Source organism: Ylistrum balloti, unplaced genomic scaffold, assembly GCF_031769215.1.
Source record: "Ylistrum balloti isolate Yb309-2 unplaced genomic scaffold, AGI_CSIRO_Ybal_v1 Utg370294, whole genome shotgun sequence".
Classification (NCBI taxonomy): Eukaryota; Metazoa; Mollusca; class Bivalvia; order Pectinida; family Pectinidae; genus Ylistrum; species Ylistrum balloti.
Window position 1 is genome coordinate 747,879 of NW_026782222.1, and position 19,007 is coordinate 766,885.

At 33.1% G+C, this 19,007-nt stretch overlaps 1 protein-coding gene across 1 annotated transcript; it reads left to right on the plus strand.

Moving 5' to 3' along the window:
- Nucleotides 1-202: 202 nt before the first annotated feature.
- Nucleotides 203-17,911, plus strand: LOC132553083 (calcium permeable stress-gated cation channel 1-like; the record flags this gene model as incomplete). The annotated part of the gene is made up of 5 exons (XM_060217293.1): nt 203-268; nt 12,570-12,810; nt 13,097-13,179; nt 16,192-16,227; nt 17,824-17,911. Coding segments are annotated over exons 2-5 (375 nt in total), but the record flags the coding sequence as incomplete, so codon positions are not given.
- Nucleotides 17,912-19,007: the final 1,096 nt, after the last annotated feature.

The window sequence follows — 19,007 nt, forward strand, 5'->3', positions numbered from 1 at the left end:
AAACTTCTTGATTTAAATTCTCTAACGTTTATTTAAAACGTATCCTCTTCGCAGTTTCGAAAATGAAATTACAAACGTAGGAAAAATATCTTGAAAATTCCAACAGCTGATTGCGTGTCTGATTCCGGGAATATGTTCTGTTTTCGGATCCATCATTAGTCTTAACGTTGCTGAAGAAGAAATATCGTACATGAATGTCAATAATATACACACAGGCCTACTACACGTTATAAACATCAGGAACGCTGACGTCAATCGAAGTTTTCGGGTAAGCAATATCAGCATTATCTAATCGGATTATGATAACTTGTACTGTACAGTTATATTCGATGTCGAGAAGAGCTTTCAACAATGCACGAGAAGATGTCGTCATCGAATTCGTCTGCAAAGTCATATGACAATTTGTAATAACTTCAGTTCCTGTACTTTACAGCATTCATGGTCTTGTATTTTTAGGACACCTGTCAAATATATTTAATTCTTTTTGTATCTATTCTAAACACTGATATATTTAAATATAACTTTTAAGAGTATATTTAATCTTGTGTTGATCATCTCAACTTGTGAACAGGACATGGATTTGTTTTTAAAAATGACTGAAATCGTTTAAATAGTTTAAATAGTAACTTTTGAAATATTTTACTAACAGTTGCATTAATTTATGACAAGGTAAAGGTTTTTTTACTTAAAGATGTTGAACATCTATGACTGAACTATCATAATATAAACCTTATAGGCCGGAGGTACATTCCCCATGTGCAAATAAATTTTATCTTTTGCATTTGTATGATTAATCATATACCAAACAAATTGGTTGTTATCAAATTGGTTGTTATCCTTGACCTGCTGAAAACCAAATTAGACTCGCCTGACCAGTGCTCAGTTACTTAACATAGTTTTCGCAGTTTTAACCTGAGTACATGTCAACAATTTCAGTTATTGTTGGGTAAACTTCAGCTATATTTGAATCACGTATAGTTGTTGTTAAAATATTGGCAGTTGGTGAAACCAAACCAGTGTACTGGTAGATATTGAAGGAAGTTGGAACCTATGCTCGAACACCTCAAACACCCCATGAAAGTATAGAGACTGTTCCGGTTCCAATGTCCATGGCAGTCGTGTTGTATTTATATCCGTTGGAATCATGACGAAATCTTAATTTTTGGGGCCGATACACATTTCTTACTAAGGCATTTACATTATTGATTGATCATGTTGTTCTTGAACTCTCATTTTTGGACATTCACATTTTCACATCAGTGTTTTGAGGGATTCTACCAACACCAAAATTGAATTGAACTGAAGTATCAAATATTTTCAACATTGTCGTGATTTCATTTTATATAATAATATTTAAACCTTTCATACACAAAAACAACAAAAGAATATATTCTAAATGGATAATCTTGTAAAATGGAAGTCATATTTTGCATTTATCAGTACCAGCAATTGTGGATCAGCATGCATGAGTTTCTATAGGAAAAAATATGGACCAATATTTTAGTTTGTACTGTATTTTGTAAAATGCATCAAATCCACATGATTATTTCAGAGTAGCAAAGAAATGATGTATGCAAACTTTTAGGAATGTATGTTTATTTTGATAGTTGTTGTGTGCAGCAGGATCAGCTGTGTGGTCATCTGCTGGATTCAGATTGCCACAGTAGTGAGAGAACTTTTCTTATTAAAGTGTCAATAATTATCATGCATCATATGTATGTGGACAAATCAATCATTTAGTGAAATGAGAACTAAAAGTATAAAAGGTGTTGGAGCACTGGTCATATTAGTCTATTATAATACTCAGATTATTATAAAATATTATATTATATTACAATATTAAATTCATTTTCACTGAGTGAGGCCCCACTGACCCCATGTGTAAAGCATGTTTTAAACCGAGCATGCTTACAATTAGGCAAAATTATTCTAATGTGTTATTGACTATTTTTATTATAAAATATTAGTCTTAATACATCTTATTATAAAAGTTGATAGAATGCCATAATAATTTGGACTAGAGTCAAGTAGCTTATAAAGAAAAATGTGTATTGTATTTAAAAAAAAACTGTTTAGTGGTTAGCCCACCATTACCAAATAGTTGGAAGTTCAAATTGGTTTTTGTTCACTCTTTGTGCTCAAACTCAAATATTAAAATCCGAAAAATCTCTTATTGCACAATGTAAGATGTAACAGTGGTTGGTTCTGCTAACATAGTTTTAAATCATTCACAATCTGGCCAATGTATAGCCTTGACCATGCAGTTTTAATGTCAAGAGGTTAAATATATCAGAATCTACTGATAGCTTCATTTGAATAATAAAGTAATACTGAATTTTGTAATTTTACCAGTAACAATTTGTAAAGAATAGCTACTAAGCTTGAAATGAACACAGAATAATGTCTTATATCTACAATCTATGGTTCAGAACAGATGAAGGATATAGGCTCACAGGCCAAATGAGTTTCTTGTTAGTCTGATGCTCACCAATTGGATTTTGACAGTACAAAATGTTTTTGTTAATCCAGGGATCTTTATATTTCTTTTGATGAATGATAGTATTATCTATCAATACAACAAAGAATTCAGAATATAGAAAAGAAAAGAATAGTACAGATAAATCTTAAGATTCTTTGATGATATTAGGAATAAAGTGAAGATCCTTCTGAAACAATGCATTCTCTATTTTTGGTATAATTAATAGATCCAGTATAGAAGATTAAACAAAGACACAGCAATCTCTTTTAACAAGTACATATAGAATTTCCTCTTACAATATAGGACTTTTCACTGACACCAATGGCCTAAAATGTTGAAACTTGGGAGGTGACTGAGGAAAATATAAATAAATTATTATGGTCATAATAAATGTCAAAACCAGATAGGGAGAAATAAATGGTTATGATTTTTTATATTGTATTCAATAATTTCAAAAGGACATCAGGTTTATAATATCTGAATCCTGCCTCCTATAAAACATGGTATGTAGGTTACTGCATTGCAAATGTCTTGGACTGAAGTCACCAAACATCTTTTACTCAAGATGCAGTAGATGGATTTTTTTATGAAAAATCCTTTGTAGGTTTTGATGATGATAGTGATTAGTTACCACATGACAAACAACTTGGAAGGTCATGTATTTTGAAAACAATGAAAAGGGTGGAAAAAAGATAAAGAAAACACTAACATGTTAACAAAAGTGAAACCACAATTCAATGAAACTATGGCAAAATATGTACAAAAGAGAGATTTATACTAAATATTCCTGAAAGGTATACATCTTCTGCTTCATTAACAACACCTGCCATTTAAATCTTTGTCAATCCAAGTATGTAATGTCACATTCTTAAATGAGAATAAGGTAAACAACAACAGACCAGAAACTGGAATATTTCCCAAAAAGATGATTAAAACTTCCTAAAAATCTTCATCATCTTGCATCTCTCAGAACCCTGTGTTGTGAGTTTGTCTGTCAGTTGCCAACATTTTCACAAAAATATTGGTATTGGGAAGAGACCCTAGAAACTCACAAACATTTTCACAAAAATATTGGTATCGATGACACTTGTCTTTCAAACCTTTGACATCCAATTAGGTAATGTCACGTTCTCAACTGAAAACAAGGTACTCACAAACTGAATTTTTAAGAAATTTTATACAGTGGAATGAGAATTTCTGGAATAAATTTGTATTTAGAGGTTCAAAGGTCAGGGCCAAGATCACTATTATGCTGAATTGACTTTTGTTCACTAGTAACACAAAAATTGACTTAGCAGGAAATAACTGTCATGTAAATCTAGGTCGATCAAAGTAAGTTATGACATTATGCCAATATCTGTGTTCATTCTACAATACATAAAAAGATAATTTACTCAGTTTCATGTCTGAGATAATTTTGTTCTTATGTCTCATTATCTAAGGGAGACAATTCATAATGAAGATAAATTAAGAAGTAAGCATCTCGACACATTTGTGCAATTGCAAGATTATCTTATAATTTGAAGTACATATAATACAAATTAACTTTAGATTATGGTTGTCATTTATTAGGATCAGTGAGAGTTGTGATATAATGGGACATGATGTCTGATTTAATATTGGACATCACAAGTATATTCAGTATAGACAGGACTGAACTTCTAATGCTACTGATGTTTGGAAGACTGTTAGACCCACTCTGATCCTCTGATGTTTGAATAAGTGACAGCTATTCAGGGTGATTATTTAGATATTGATTGAAGATGCCAGTCCTACACTAGCCTTCACTGTTTAATTAGGCAAGCTGCCTGCATACAGTTCTATGGAATATTGATACCTGTTAACTTGGACACTTGATTAAATTTCAGCTGTCATAAAACAGCAGAAAGTCATTGAATCAGAAGTCAACTAAATCTAAAGCATTATTTCAGCCTACGTAAACAGAAGCATTCAATTCATAAGGAACTTTACAGGGTGATATTTCAGCTGCTGTGTTTGGAGGATAACAAAAATTAGTATTGATTTTTGGGGCCAGGCTGTTTGTATCTGCTGTGAGGCTAGTACATTGAGTGTCTGCTGGCTCGATATACTACACGGATATAGGTACTCCATACTCCTTCATTGTTGTTTCTCTTGGATTCTCATAATTTTATCCACAAAGGTAGGTTTCTGTGCCTTATGCATTATTCATCACCTTAAACAAATGATGTTACCTTTTCCTATCTGGTCCGAGTCAATAGTGCGTTAAAAACGTTGACATATGGATCAACATCTGGTACATGTTTGTGTCCTGATTCTCTGGCGGATGTTGGCTTATATATTAAACTTTCTGATCCTTAGTTGTCAGTAATTTGAAGGATCTAGTTGTTGTCAAGTGATATCACCGACAAGCAGTCAAAGTATACTAGACTGTGCTTTCCAGTTTTCACGGACTCTGCCATATGGTACACACTACTTCCTAACAATGGTTTTCATTATTGATAATACATGTTTGAGTGACACGACAATTTATGATAAGGCTTAAATTCATAACTTACCTAAAATATACATCATTTACTAAGATTGTATGGAAGCAGTTGTTATTTGGATTTATTAGTAAATTGATATCACATTGATCTAATAGTCTAGTTGTAATTCAAATTAACCATATGGCGAGTAGAAGTATACCAAAACTACTGTTTCAGCCTTGTCATATGTTTTAGCTTTGAAAATTGTGTCTGTGAATCAGATTTTGAGTATTTGCTTCATATGCAAGAAGTAAATAAGATGCAAAACCTTCACATATGGCCAAATTCAGTGATGTTTGATAAAATTCTTTTCATATGTAAATAAATGTATAACCTTTTTTTTGCTTGAAGAATACTGCTTCAACCTTGACAATATTCAATAGACTGCTTCAGAAAAATCTTTTCATCTTTTCTTGGTTGTGTTGGTTTCAGTCTATAAAATATGAAACAGAATTTAAAATTTGCTAGTGGTAATGTAAAAATACAGGATATATGAGAACCCATCCAAATTGCTGATGATGCAGAAATTTGTGACTGTATTCTCGTTAATTTGCAGTTAAGTCATTATAGCAAAGCATTCACTCGTGTATGGAAACTTTCAAAAAATTTTAATTGAGGTATTAGTGATTTATAGTTATATGTCAACCAGTATTTCTACCACTGAAGCCACTAGTGGGAATGTGAATTAGAAAATCATTTGGCAGATCCCTGTTTATTTAGTGATTTATATCATATCATTGTCATATGATGTTTATACCTTTATCTTAAGATATAATATTATATAAAGTGTGTTGACTTGATAGCAGCTAACTACAGGATTGTGTATTAACAGCAGGAGGTTTTTGTACACATGAGGTATGTTTTTAAACATTGTCTACGTTGTTCAAAATCAGTCAGTGGAAATTTATTTTTCAAGTCATCCTTTATAGACTTTAAAGTTATCACTTGAAGTTCCAAAACATTACACCATAGAATCTGTTTAGCTATGTATGTATAGCCATGTAATGTACCAGTATAGTTAATATATATATATATATGATATATATGATATGCACACATGCTGTATGTACATAATTTCCAAATGGAATTTCTGACAATCTGTAGGTAAATATAGTAATCCATGTGATGTTTGTAATCTTTAACACTGCCTGTTTAGTACATTTATCTATTTCATATTTTAAGAAATTATCTAGATTTGATAGAATTTTTAAGAACAAATTATTGAAGTCATTTCAAGTTTGTAAGATGATGATTTATTATTATTAGAGATTTAGGAACTATAACATGAACTATTAGAATATGTACTGATTTAGTCATTTTGATGAAAATTTAATGATGAGAAGTTACAGACTTGATAATGATACATTTGAAGTTTGTCCTCTGGCCACAGGTGATTTATATAATGAAAATTCTCGTGCAGATAATTACTGCAACACATGTAAACATGGCCTAGAAACTGATTTTGCTAGAACGATAATTAGGTTTTCATAATCAATCCAGTTAAAATTGTTCAAGAGACGCACATTGTATACTAAGTTAGTGTCAAAGACAGATGGATGGACTACTCAGCAGAGACTGGCCAAACAAGAGTTTCTGTTAAAATACGAGAAGGTCCTGCTATTTCCCTGAGAAACATAGGTACAATATATGATAATTGACCAAGCCTGTGGAAATTGAGCTAGTTGGGCAGCTAGGTGTTAAATTGTATGTAGACACTTTTGAGCACTAAAGGTATTTGTGGTCCACTGAAAGTAGATGCCTAATTTCCTAGTCTGTAATATAGTTACGGCACTGTCTGTCTCTTCAGTCTGCAATTATTTTTACCTAAACATGTACTGTTGATCGTTGTGGTGCAATTGAAACTCAACTACTTTGACTTGACGACTATCGATTATAGATATTGGTGAGGTGGTGATGATATGTTGGTGTTTGGTTTTCTGTAATCAAAAAGTTTTGTCTGTACAGAGATGACTTGTCATTATATTGATGGAGCATTCTATATGTGGTACAAGAAATGACAATGACTTCGATTTCAATTTCATTGTTGCACAATCTGTATGCCTCTGCCATTTAATGGTGTTGTGTGAGGGGAAGATTAGAAGGGGGGAGGAGGGGGCAAGGGGTCACGTAGTTACCCATGTTCATCCGTCCTGTCCCCTTCAAAATCAAGGTCTTATCTTGAGGTCATCTCAACAGATTTGATTTATATTTACTCCAGAGTATCATAACATCAAATTTGAGACCTGATCAGATTCTGTTTGCATAGAACAGTCATGTCTAGTAATCATTTTCTTGTGTGTTGTGGTTACATCAGTTTTAACAACTATGAATGGCACTTAGAGAGACAGTACAGTCAGGAAGGAAGAAGACCTCAACCAAGACACAGGTCATGGGTGATGTAATATGCTGGGAAGCAGATCTATCATATTCATAATTCATGATACAAGTATTACTGATAAGCTGACAATGACCTCTGTCTGACTTAAACATTGAATACTTCACCAGATGGATTCCCTACCTGGAAATCAAATAAGATGTAGTGTGCATTGCTTTGGATATGTTATATTTTCACCAGACATCTTGTTCATATACATGTGATTAGTGCCCAGTTTGTAGAACTGTTTCTTGTGGAATTTCAATGTTATTTGAAGGCGAGATCAAGTCGTGAGTTTGTTAAAAGCCAGATTCACATGTGTTGATCATATATACAGATATTGCTACATATGATTGACAGGGTTGGTCATAATGGCCTCATACATGTATAGTACATATTGTAGAGTGTAGCTGTTATAGAATACACCTTTACTATAGACAATATTCTGATTTCTCTCATCCCTTATTGATTGTGATTAAACTCCATTGTTGTACCTGTCCTCACCTGTCTTTATGAATCATTGACTACTGGTGTATAATCAATGGTTTCTGATGCAAATATTTACATTGAATGGAACTATGTATAAATGCCAATGTTCCAGGTAACGATTTCCATGATTAGTTTGATAATTAGTCCCCTTCTGGTGAAAGCAGAGGGGAACTCTAGTTATTTCCTCTCATCTGTCTGTCTCTGCATCTGTGACGTCTCTCAGTGCTCTAGAGACTTCCTTCCTTTAAAGAATCTTCTTCACGCACACAAGCCCAAAATGCATCACACAGATATGAGTTTCAGAGTTGTTGGGTCAATCTCACTGTTGCAATTTTTAGAAAAACCTTTGTCAGCACTGTAGCAGCTTCATTCCCTATGGGATTTTGATGAAACCACATTTACAAGGGTCAAGGTCATTTTGTATTTTTAGAAAGTCATTGTCAGTGCTCTGAAAGCTGCACTCTCTTTCATCAGTTTTCATGTACTTATAAAAAACTTGAATATCTTGGAAGAGTCGAGATCAATGTCACTAAATGTTTTTAGAAAATCATTGTCAGGTCTCTAGCAACTTCTCTCCTTTGGGGATTTTCATGAAAATTCCCTCACTTTTAAAGGGCTTAAATGTCTTAAATAAATTTGAATTTCAAGGCTATTGGGTCAAAGTCATGGTCAGGGTCAGGATTTCTATTTTTAGAAAATCTCTATCAATTGTGTACATTTTTTCCTCCAAATTAACACCAAACACTACCTCTGTAATTAATAACAGTGTATTAGCTGGTTGGGGCCAGTAGGGGATATGTATTGCTTTAGCAATACTCCGTATGCTTATCAAGTTGATTGAGAACACTGTAAGCAGGGGCCAAGTTCAGTAACAGATGTGGTACTTCACTTTAGCTTACTCACCATTGTTATAAGTGCATACATCTTGGGTATAGAACACCAGTTCATAGTGGTATAATCACATGAGATTATTGTGGTATGAAAGCAGAGACTGGGAATAGAATGGCAGTTCATAGGAGCATACACAGATCTGTTTTGGCTAGAATTGCAGTTTGACATAATGGTATAAAGATTGAACAATATAAACATGTTTGTCATCATGCTTTGAACCCAAATACTGATAAATTTGACTTTCCAACAAAGTAATGTTTCCTTGTCATTTTGCTGATCCAGGAAAGTGAATGTCATTTCAAGGGGAAGCAGAAATATTGATTGGAAAAACCGTGAGCTGTAATTGGAGTTTTCAGATAAAACAGATGGAGATTTTGAAGGGAGATTATTTAAGTTTCAAGATTTGATTGATGTGAATTGACATTTGTTTTCTCCATACATATATCCTTTTGTTTGTTTCGGTCATAGTACATCAAGATCATTTTGATTTGAATCTCCGTGCCGTTACAGCAAGTGCATTATAAAATGAAATGATGACAGATTATACAAGCATTGTGCTGATCGCAGTTTATATTTCGTTGTGAAGGATTAATCCATCAATGACCATGTTTACTGTACAATGAGTTGGTCCTGGAAGCACAGCTCTAATGGTCATTTACAGGAAGGGGAGGTTGTGTTACCCTGTAGATTTTGTTTCCATTACACACTTGTCTAAGTCTGAGTGTGGACATATTATTGTGAAAGTGTCGGGCAATATCATCATGGTAACCATACCTGCCGTCATCACTCGGATAGGCATTTTTTTTAAAGTCGGGGTGTGTAATCTGCAGCTACAACAAGAAATTACAGAAATTGTGATGTATCCATTTTCTTTGATGTTAAATAACTACAGCATGATAAAGTCTTTATTTTGTACATATGTTAAATTAACAAGAGTATCAGACATATATCTGATGACAGTCAGTGCAATATGTACTTTCAAAACAATTTATGATATTATATCAGACTGGGAATTCAGTGTCTTGTTTCGATTGTTTACCAAGTACAGTTCACTTTCTGAAATGAATCAGTAGAGTAACCATAATTTCCTTGTAGAGACATTGGTTTCCGACTCTCTGGTTTCCATGGTTGATAAGGACAAGTAATTATAAATGGAGACTACAACACCTATAGACTTTTTTTATTATGTGTTTTAAGTAGGTTGGGTTATTAATGGTACAGACTAAGGACACAGCATTGTGCAGCTTTCTACTGAAACCACAATAGTTGTATTTGGGCTTATTATCAGACATGGGCTTATTGCAGAACATGAATAATGATGGGCTTATTATCAGACATGGGCTTATTGCAGAACATGAATAATGATGGGCTTATTATCAGACATGGGCTTATTGCTGAATATAAGAAAAGATTATGTTAATAGATTATAGAAAACCAAATTATGACTGGAATACCCACTAATTAACAATACTATGTATTAATAAGTTTGAAAAAAAAAACAAATATAAATGTGTTTCCATTTCCTGTATTTGTCTTTTATGGATATTTTTCCTGTTAAGTCATTTACATGATGAAAGGTGCACATATGAATAACAATAGCATTTTCTAGTGATGTTGACTTCAAAATGACAAGAAGTTACAAAACTGAAACATTGCAAGTATTTCACATCAATATTCTGCCAAATAAAAATATCAGATTTTTAGTAGATATGCATAACACTGGGAAGGTTTTTGGTATTGGGATTTTTTTTTCAAACATAATGGTACAGTAAAGATAAATCCACAACAAAGATATTTCCCCAAATCCTGTGTAGATTTTTCAGGGGATCCCCAAAATGAAGGCCATGCTATGATCCCTGAACTGTGTAAGTACCAGTAATGTTTAATACATAGATGGCCGGTTGATTGAAACATTCATTATATCGTAGCCAGAGTTCATCTCTCTGGAGTGTATATTTATAAGGGTTTAATATCTGTTAATATAGAAAATAGATCACCATATGTGAGAGTAGAGCTAGTGGGAAACATTTCATGTAATTGGCACTGACAGTCAGTGTGACAGGCAGTACAAGACCAGTAGGTTGTACTTTCAATCCTGGACCGTCAATATCTCCACTAAACAATTTCTGTATTGAAAATGTTTATTTGAATGCTTTTATTCCTTTTGATAAAGCCATTTCATATGTTTGAGAATCTTTTCCATTGAATTGTCCATGCCTTTGATATGAGAAATTTTCTGAAAGTTGGACAATTGAATTTGATGTGAGATGTAATGCTATCAAATATCAAAATAATGGCAAAAATGGGGTTTTGGCTTCAGAACAATTGTATTTATAAAATGGTAACTGATCTGGCTTTTGAAGATAAGAATAGAAGTAAGGGAAAATTAGCCTGAAATGATTATACTTTTTTTTTTTTTTTTGTTTTGTAAAATTTGATTTTCCATTAAAGTAAAATTTTGTTGTCGTTATAAATGGTAGTAAATTCTAACAAAGACATCCATGAATAGTTATATTTGGTGGTGTGCAAATCTTGAACTTTTTTCTTGGATTTCACCATCATTAATTGTTTTTCTGCAGTTCATGAAAAAATTAACGAGCTATTAAGAAAAACTTTCCAAACATTCGATTGTTTTTTTATTCCAATGACTACAAAATAGGGAACTCTTTTTTGTGATTCTTTGTAGACATTTTTGTTTGTAAAATAGCTGAGAGCGATCTAGATTTCGCATTAATTTGTTTATTTATTTTTTTGATAATTTTAAACTGTTTGATCATGACCAAGATGAAAACATTTTTTAGTGTGGAATTTTTTCTTCTGCTTGAAGATATACTTCTGTACTTTTCAGTCACTATGATGAGAGTGTATGTGTATGTACCATAGTTTCATACCCTCTATATAAACACTAGTATATAGTTATATTGATTACCCTATAAAGAATCCACTCATCCTTTGAGAAGTATCATTGACAAAGAGAGAAGTATCATCAGAGAGAAGGGAATATCTCTGAATATCCAAACCTCACCATCAAGTTGACATGAGTGTATTACAAGCATAAATATTGATCAGTTATTTACAGGATATCTTATTTAACTTCACTCAGTGGAATTTTCTTTTAAATTTAAGTACCTGATGACGTGTTCATATTTTGATTGCTTTTGAGGAAAAGACTGATGGTTTGATATGTTAGAATAAATTCATTATAAGCTTTGGTGTACTGTAAGTTTTCCCAGGGTTCATCAGTGTATGCATGTTAAAACACTTTCTTGCAAACATGAGGTATCCTTCAGCCATGCCAGTCTCCATTTTAGAGCCATTATTCGCTATCTGATACAAAACTTTCCATGTGCTTAATGTCTCCCATGGGAAGTCCCTGCTGTAGAGAGACAATATACGCTATTCCGACGTATCCCTGTGTCGATATATAAGCCTGCTGACCATTGCTTCACATTACCTCTGACATTGTACAGTATTGAGTGGTATCTTTAACATTAAAGGATCAATGTACATGCAACATTTCTTCTTATCAACCGATACTAGTGACCTCACCAATGCTTCTGGACATTTCCAAGGAAATTTAGAGAATGCTGGTTTCCATATATTTGTTTGTAGTGAGAGAATCCTTGTCAAGGAGATTTCAGACACTACTCACAAACTAATCATTTCAGGTCGCAATGAAATCAGCTATAATTCCCCCCTCCCCCTCCTCCTTCCCCTCGGCATCATTATTGATTTGTAGTAACTAAATCTGGGTAAACATTACAGAAAAGACTGGTAGATAAACTATACAAAACTTGTATAAAGGTTTCTTTTGTTTTTTTAATTTCAGGTTTCACATTAAGGATATGACTTCTTTATAAAGCTGCAAGTGACACCTGCTTGAGATTTTATATCCTTCAGTGATGGATTCCTTGGGGCCAGGGCCTCCATCAACATCTCCTCCAGTAGGGCCCCCAACAGAAGAGCAGTGTGGAGTTTTCTGGTCCCACAATCAAACTAAATATGACTTCACAGGAGGAGAATATGGAGAAATTCCTTTCACTCTCATCATCAACAGCATCGGATGGGTGGTAGGTTTCTACCTGTTGTCAATGGTTATTATAACATCAGCATGATCCTCTAAACATATTTAATCCTGATTTACAGATTTCTGAAACATTCATCTTTATATACAAGGGAGTTCAATCCATTTTGGGCCATTAAATTGAAGATTTTTTTTAAGTACCTCACATCAAATGTCTTCTTTATCTTCAATATCAGTTGCCAGATGGTAAATCTTAGTTAATCACCATCATTTTCAGTTTTAATCAAAATAATTGAAAAAATGTGTTTAGACGTATGATGTTTGTCTTTAAGGTGCTCATCTTACTATTTGCCATTCTGAGAAAGATTGCCTGGGATTACGGCAGGATAGCGCTCGTGAGCCGAACAGAGGAAAAGTAAGAACATGTAATTCAGTGTCCTGTCTTTACATGTTTTGTGTGACGTAAACATTTTTGACTAAGTGTTGAACAGTTTTATAATCATATTTCTGTTATTTATTTTTTGTCTATTCTGTGTTATTAAACAATCTCGCATAAAAGTTTCTCATGATGTCTAGAAACTTTTGTAAACCAGTGTTTTATCTATATGTCGCTAAATAAAATGTAAAGAATTAAAGTTCTTAAATCACGATGGTAAGAAAAGGTTAGAAAATTGTATGATGTTTCGATAAATACACTGTCACCTTCATCAGATGAATGACACAGTGTGAAACACATATATATGGTTTGGTAATGAATTAATGTGACTTTTCAGCTGTATAATCTTAAGTAAATTCAGCTGAAAACTGGGGTCATGATTACATAAGCAAATTATATTGAATTGGAGATCACTCAAACATACGACAGGTGGTATGTACTCATCCACGAGAGTCACTTCAGTTATTCTTTGCTTAAAGATTAGTCTTTGCTGAAGAAATTATCCGTATTGGCTTCTGAAAAATGCCTTCTTACAAAACTAATGAAGGAAACTTATCTGATCAAACTGAATATATGTAAATTAAAACGCTATATTTAGCTTTTGAATTCCATAGTGATTTGCACACAGCACATGTAAAGATAAAAACATCAAGGCTGACAGAAAACTACCACATAATCTGCCACAAAGATTGGAATAGGTAATATTGATTAAAGTTAATAATATCAAGCATCAACTCTTCAGATTTATACTTATCATCTTGCTGCCTTGGTTGTTAAATACATACAGCAAAATTCAATCCAACACACTATGTCACTGCTAACCAACTTTCTGGCACATTCTTCATATTGCTTATGTAGCCAAACGTTATATGTCCTCACTGCTCTAGATACAGCTTGAGATCATGTTATGTTAAGAAAAGTATGCTCCTGGTCAAGATATACATTTAATCATCAAATAGAGTTTTAAAAAAACGTATGAAAGCAATGCCTTTTTATGTGTGAAAATTGAAAGATCAACTTTTTAAAGATGGTCATGCACCACCCTTAAAACCTGATCAGAAAAGCAGTTTATTTTGAACATGGACAATAAAACAAATACATTAGAATGTTTTACTTCTTAAATAATTTGAAATTTGTTTATAAACATTGAAATTTTATCTTGCAGTTGTTTTACTTGAGTATCGTTTCCTGTAAATAAAATGTCTTCAGATGTGGCCTATCTGTAGACATCATAAATTCATTCTGAGAAGTGTCTGTTGTCAATTGCCTTGCTCATGGTTAAGAATTTTTGTTTAATTGCTCATGAAAGAATTTGTGAAACAACGATTAACAAAGTAATTCAAATTCTAAGATTTTAATTATTCAAAGTTAAAGCAAGAGTACTATTATCCACTGTTCATAACCTAACCTAGATTTTAGAAGTGTTGACAAAAAGGCATAGGCCAGCCCAACACTTGTATGCATTATTAATTGTGTCCATATATGGCAAATGATATGGACAGTGTTAATACTATAGGGCAGAATGAACTGTGTGAAAGCGTCTGTGGCATTAGGAATGCAGATGTATGACTTAGCATTGGTCAGTTGGAAAAATAAGGCTAAATGATAGACTAAGCTTTGGTTATAGGCAAGCTGTCTGGCCAGATAGCACCTTTATCTCTGGAATTTAGTATGAACTGGTTTCAAGCAAAACGTCAATAGTATACAAATCATTGAATAGTGAATAAAGTTACTGTTTTTTATCTCTCTTGTGTCTGACGTTTTTAGAAAAAAAAAACAAAGACTTCATGTTCACAGGATTGCAGTGTTATAAGCCCTGTTTTAACAATTAAAACTTCAATTGCTGATCTGTGTTCACTGAAAAGATGAAATCATTCCACTGATTTTATATGTACTCCAAGTAAATTTCCTGGGAGATGTTGGGGGATGATGGTTATTCTGAAAATGTTTAAGCTTAGATATGTACCTGGGGACTGACTTGTCTGTTTCATTTCTGTTTAAATATTTTACATGGCACTGTAGGAATACATATATACCGGTAATAATATATTCCATTGTAAAATGCTGAGTGAGCAGGTAAAAAAAGTCCACTGATCTCAACATCTGTAGTTTTAGGATTTATGTTGTATTTTTTTAACTTGTAAATTGTTCCTTCATTTTTGTCCCTGCAGACTTGATCCTATAGATTAGTATGAGGTTATCATGTAAGAGTTTTGTGCATGTTATAATGGAAATTGTGCTGATGTCGTAAAATCAATTTCCCTGCTCTTCCGACAGCAACAATTCACACAAAATTGTCTGGAGAACTCAGCAGATGCACATAGCCTCAGATTGTGTAGATTTCCTGTGATCCAGTAGCTATGGAGGGTTTTTTTCTGTTGTAGCTCTGTCTGATATGTTTAAAACTATCTAACCCAAGAACAAGAAGAAATCCTTTATGTCTTTCGGCTTTGTACAAGGAACAAGAATTTAAAAAAAAAAAACATAAAATAAATCTGTGCTGCAATGGTTCCTTTTGCTGAAATATAGGTTTACAATTGCTATAGATTTAAGAAATACAAGATTGGAAAATTTAGAGCAGATTAGCAAATAATGAATCATTTTACCACAAACATTTGTTAAAAAAGCATTTAAGAGCAACTGCAATTAGCAAAACTATAATTAGATTAAGTAGTTTATGTTTACAGTACAATGTATTATGATTACAGTCCTTTATTCTTATCTAGTCACAGTTGTAGTTAAGGTGTGACAGTAAACCAGACAAGGTTTTATGGAAAATTTTCACTTTATTTTTCTTAACTTGTCTTTGATAATCCTGTGGTTTCAGAATATTTGGCCCCTTATCCTGGAGATCAACAGAAAGCTGGATTAAAGATTCCAATGTATTAAGGCTTAAACTTTTCTGTTCTTATTTTTGTTTGTTTTCCAGCATATTCAGACCTTTTTTCTGTTTTTATTTTTGTTTATTTTAAAATTTATGTTTGTTTACAGTACTCAAGTGTTGAAGAAGGGAAATGGCTACAATGTGTATGGTTCTACCATTTAAAACATCTACCACAGCTTGCTTTTTATTCATCCTCATATACACTGTAATAGGCATCATGCTTTTTTTATTTAGCTGTATATATCAACCTGCTTTGTCACTAACAAGTAAATTTATTCATTTTTTAGTTTGACTTTAAACAGATGTTCAATATATTTGAATTTCAATTAAATTGTAAAACTTTAAGAGGTGATGATAAAAACCTTAAATGCACATCAAAGACCTTACTAGGTATTGTAATCAAACTGTATCAATGTTTCTAGCTTTTAAGACAAATTTCAAAGCATTACCATTAAATTTATTTATTTTTTATATTAAAAATAAATACCATAGTTGAAAAAAATAGATTTAAAAAGAATTAAGGCTGAATGGTCTTGCATGCACATGCATATCCTGCAGTGTCAATTATCAAATTACCTAGAGATAAACCCTTGTCTGCTCGTCAAACCATCAATATCCATTACAGTACTTCAAATGCTGGTCTCTTGACTTGCCAATCCTCTACTTCCATCTGGTGTATGTTGGCCCCCTTGGCTCATTGCAGAATAACTGTAGCTTGCATCTTAAGGTGATGGCTGCTTGTGTAACATTGATAGCAATATTTGATATGTGACAAGTTATATATCAATATTGGAAGCCATTGTGAGTAACTTATAAAAAGTCATTCATGGGTATAGTATAAGCAGTTTACTTATAAACAGCATCATTACCATAAATGACATAACATATGAATCAAAACAAAAGAGAAATTTCATTTGGTTATTCAAAATAATTTTCAGAAAATATGGCAAAGAAGGAAGAAAAAAGATTTGAACCAGCCTCACTTTGGTGAGGTACTTTTTAGAATTAAGATATATATTCTAGAAAATGGTATTGAGTTAACACATTACTTTTCCTGTTGAACCTTACATCACTGGGTGCTTCACTCTCTAAATGGTTGCTGCGATAGATAATTGGTAATGGGATATGTTTTGCTATGTCTTTATAAATGAAATATATGTGTATTTATGAACTGATTTAGCTATATTATGAAGGCCGTAGACGAAAGTAAACCTTAAAGCAAAATTAAAATAGATGAATATGCTACCAACCATATTTCTACAAGAGTGCACCAAAAAGCAAGAAGGACACCATAAAAATGACTAGATCAAATATTCAGATTGGTGCTGTAAATTATAATATCGGGTGATTTATTGACAGAATGCGGTACTTAATGCTTTGGTGAGGTGCTGAGAATGTATGAATGATTTATCTGGTTTCTCATCATGTAACAGTATGATACCCCTATTCTAATATAGTCTGGGACTAACATGTACTGTTCTAGCCCATTAACATTTTCATTTCTAAACTTTTAATAGTATCAATATCTGAAGTTAATCATGTAAAGAACAGCTTAATGATGGTAAATTAATTCATTTTGTAACTTTCTTCAATATTCTCTTTTCTTTTGTGAAAGATAATATATAGAAAAAATTACTGATTAAACACATTGAAATAACAGATTATTTTTTTAAAACTGGATTCTTTTGAAGATATAGATTTTCGTTTTTGTTTGTATAGAATTGGTTTGGCTGTTGTAGATGGACGTCTTTATTTTTTGGGGAGAGAGATAAGCCAGCACATGGTTCCCAGGAGTCCCTAGATACCCACCTGCACTCTCAGGATAAGGTAAATCTTAAAATGATGCAATGAAAAATTGACAGGAAATTGAATAGCTGCCAAATACAAGTGCAAAAACATATTAAACTGACATTTGTTGGAAAAACTGCTCTGAAAAAGCTGAAAAAGGAGCTAGTCGATTTGTCATCCTTTATAGCGATAAATAAGGTCTCTGTCACTGGTGGAAGAACTTCTTGGCTCAGTTGATAAAGCAGTGTAGTATCATGCCAGATACCCCGTTTTGATCCATGTTAGAACTCACTGCAGAAATGTGTTTTTCCCTGTTCTTTCTCATTAGCACCTAATCAAACCCGATCAAATCCAACAGATCAAGGTATAGGAAATCACAAGAAAAACGGGGAGTATTGTTAAAGGTTTGGGTCGGTTTGGCTTGTAATAGTGTTAAATACGGTCACTCAGCAGTCAAAGACTCCGGTTCCATGCATTCCTGTCAGGGCACTTGGCAGGATTTTTTCCCCTGTTTTCTCACAGCTTTAATCACCTATTTCATTTCAGTAATAATTACCATAACTTTAGTATGCAAATATGGTACCTACACCCATCTTTGTATCCCAAAAACAAAAGATTCAAAAATCCCGCCCTCCCTACGACCATGAGCCTTCACGTCATGAACATAGAGTTATTTCCCTTCCTCTTATCTTTATGGCTACCGGAGCGGGCGGACGTGCTATATTCAGCTGAGTGCCTTCCTTTTCCTTTTAGCTTAAGTCTACCTTATAGCCGATTATTTATATATCGGTTTATTGCTTTAAACCCATCCTTAACTATAACAGTCTTTGCAGACGTTTATTTAGTTAATATATCCTGCTTTTAGGCCTTAATCGGCCGGCCTTTGTTCGGCCTTTGTTCGGCCATTTTGCTATACTCCACGCACCGAGCGCGTATCTACGTGTTTTGCGCTGTTCGGTTTTTTCGTGAAGTTTTTTCGCTTTTTATCGGTCGTATTATTTATTCGACCGTATATTTTGCTTTGCTTTTTTACGTTTCGTTAGCTTTTGCTTTCGTTCGTATTTGTTTGTTGGAGTTGTGTTTTTTTTCACTCCATTTATTTTTGTTACGTTTATTTGTATTAATAACTGTTGTT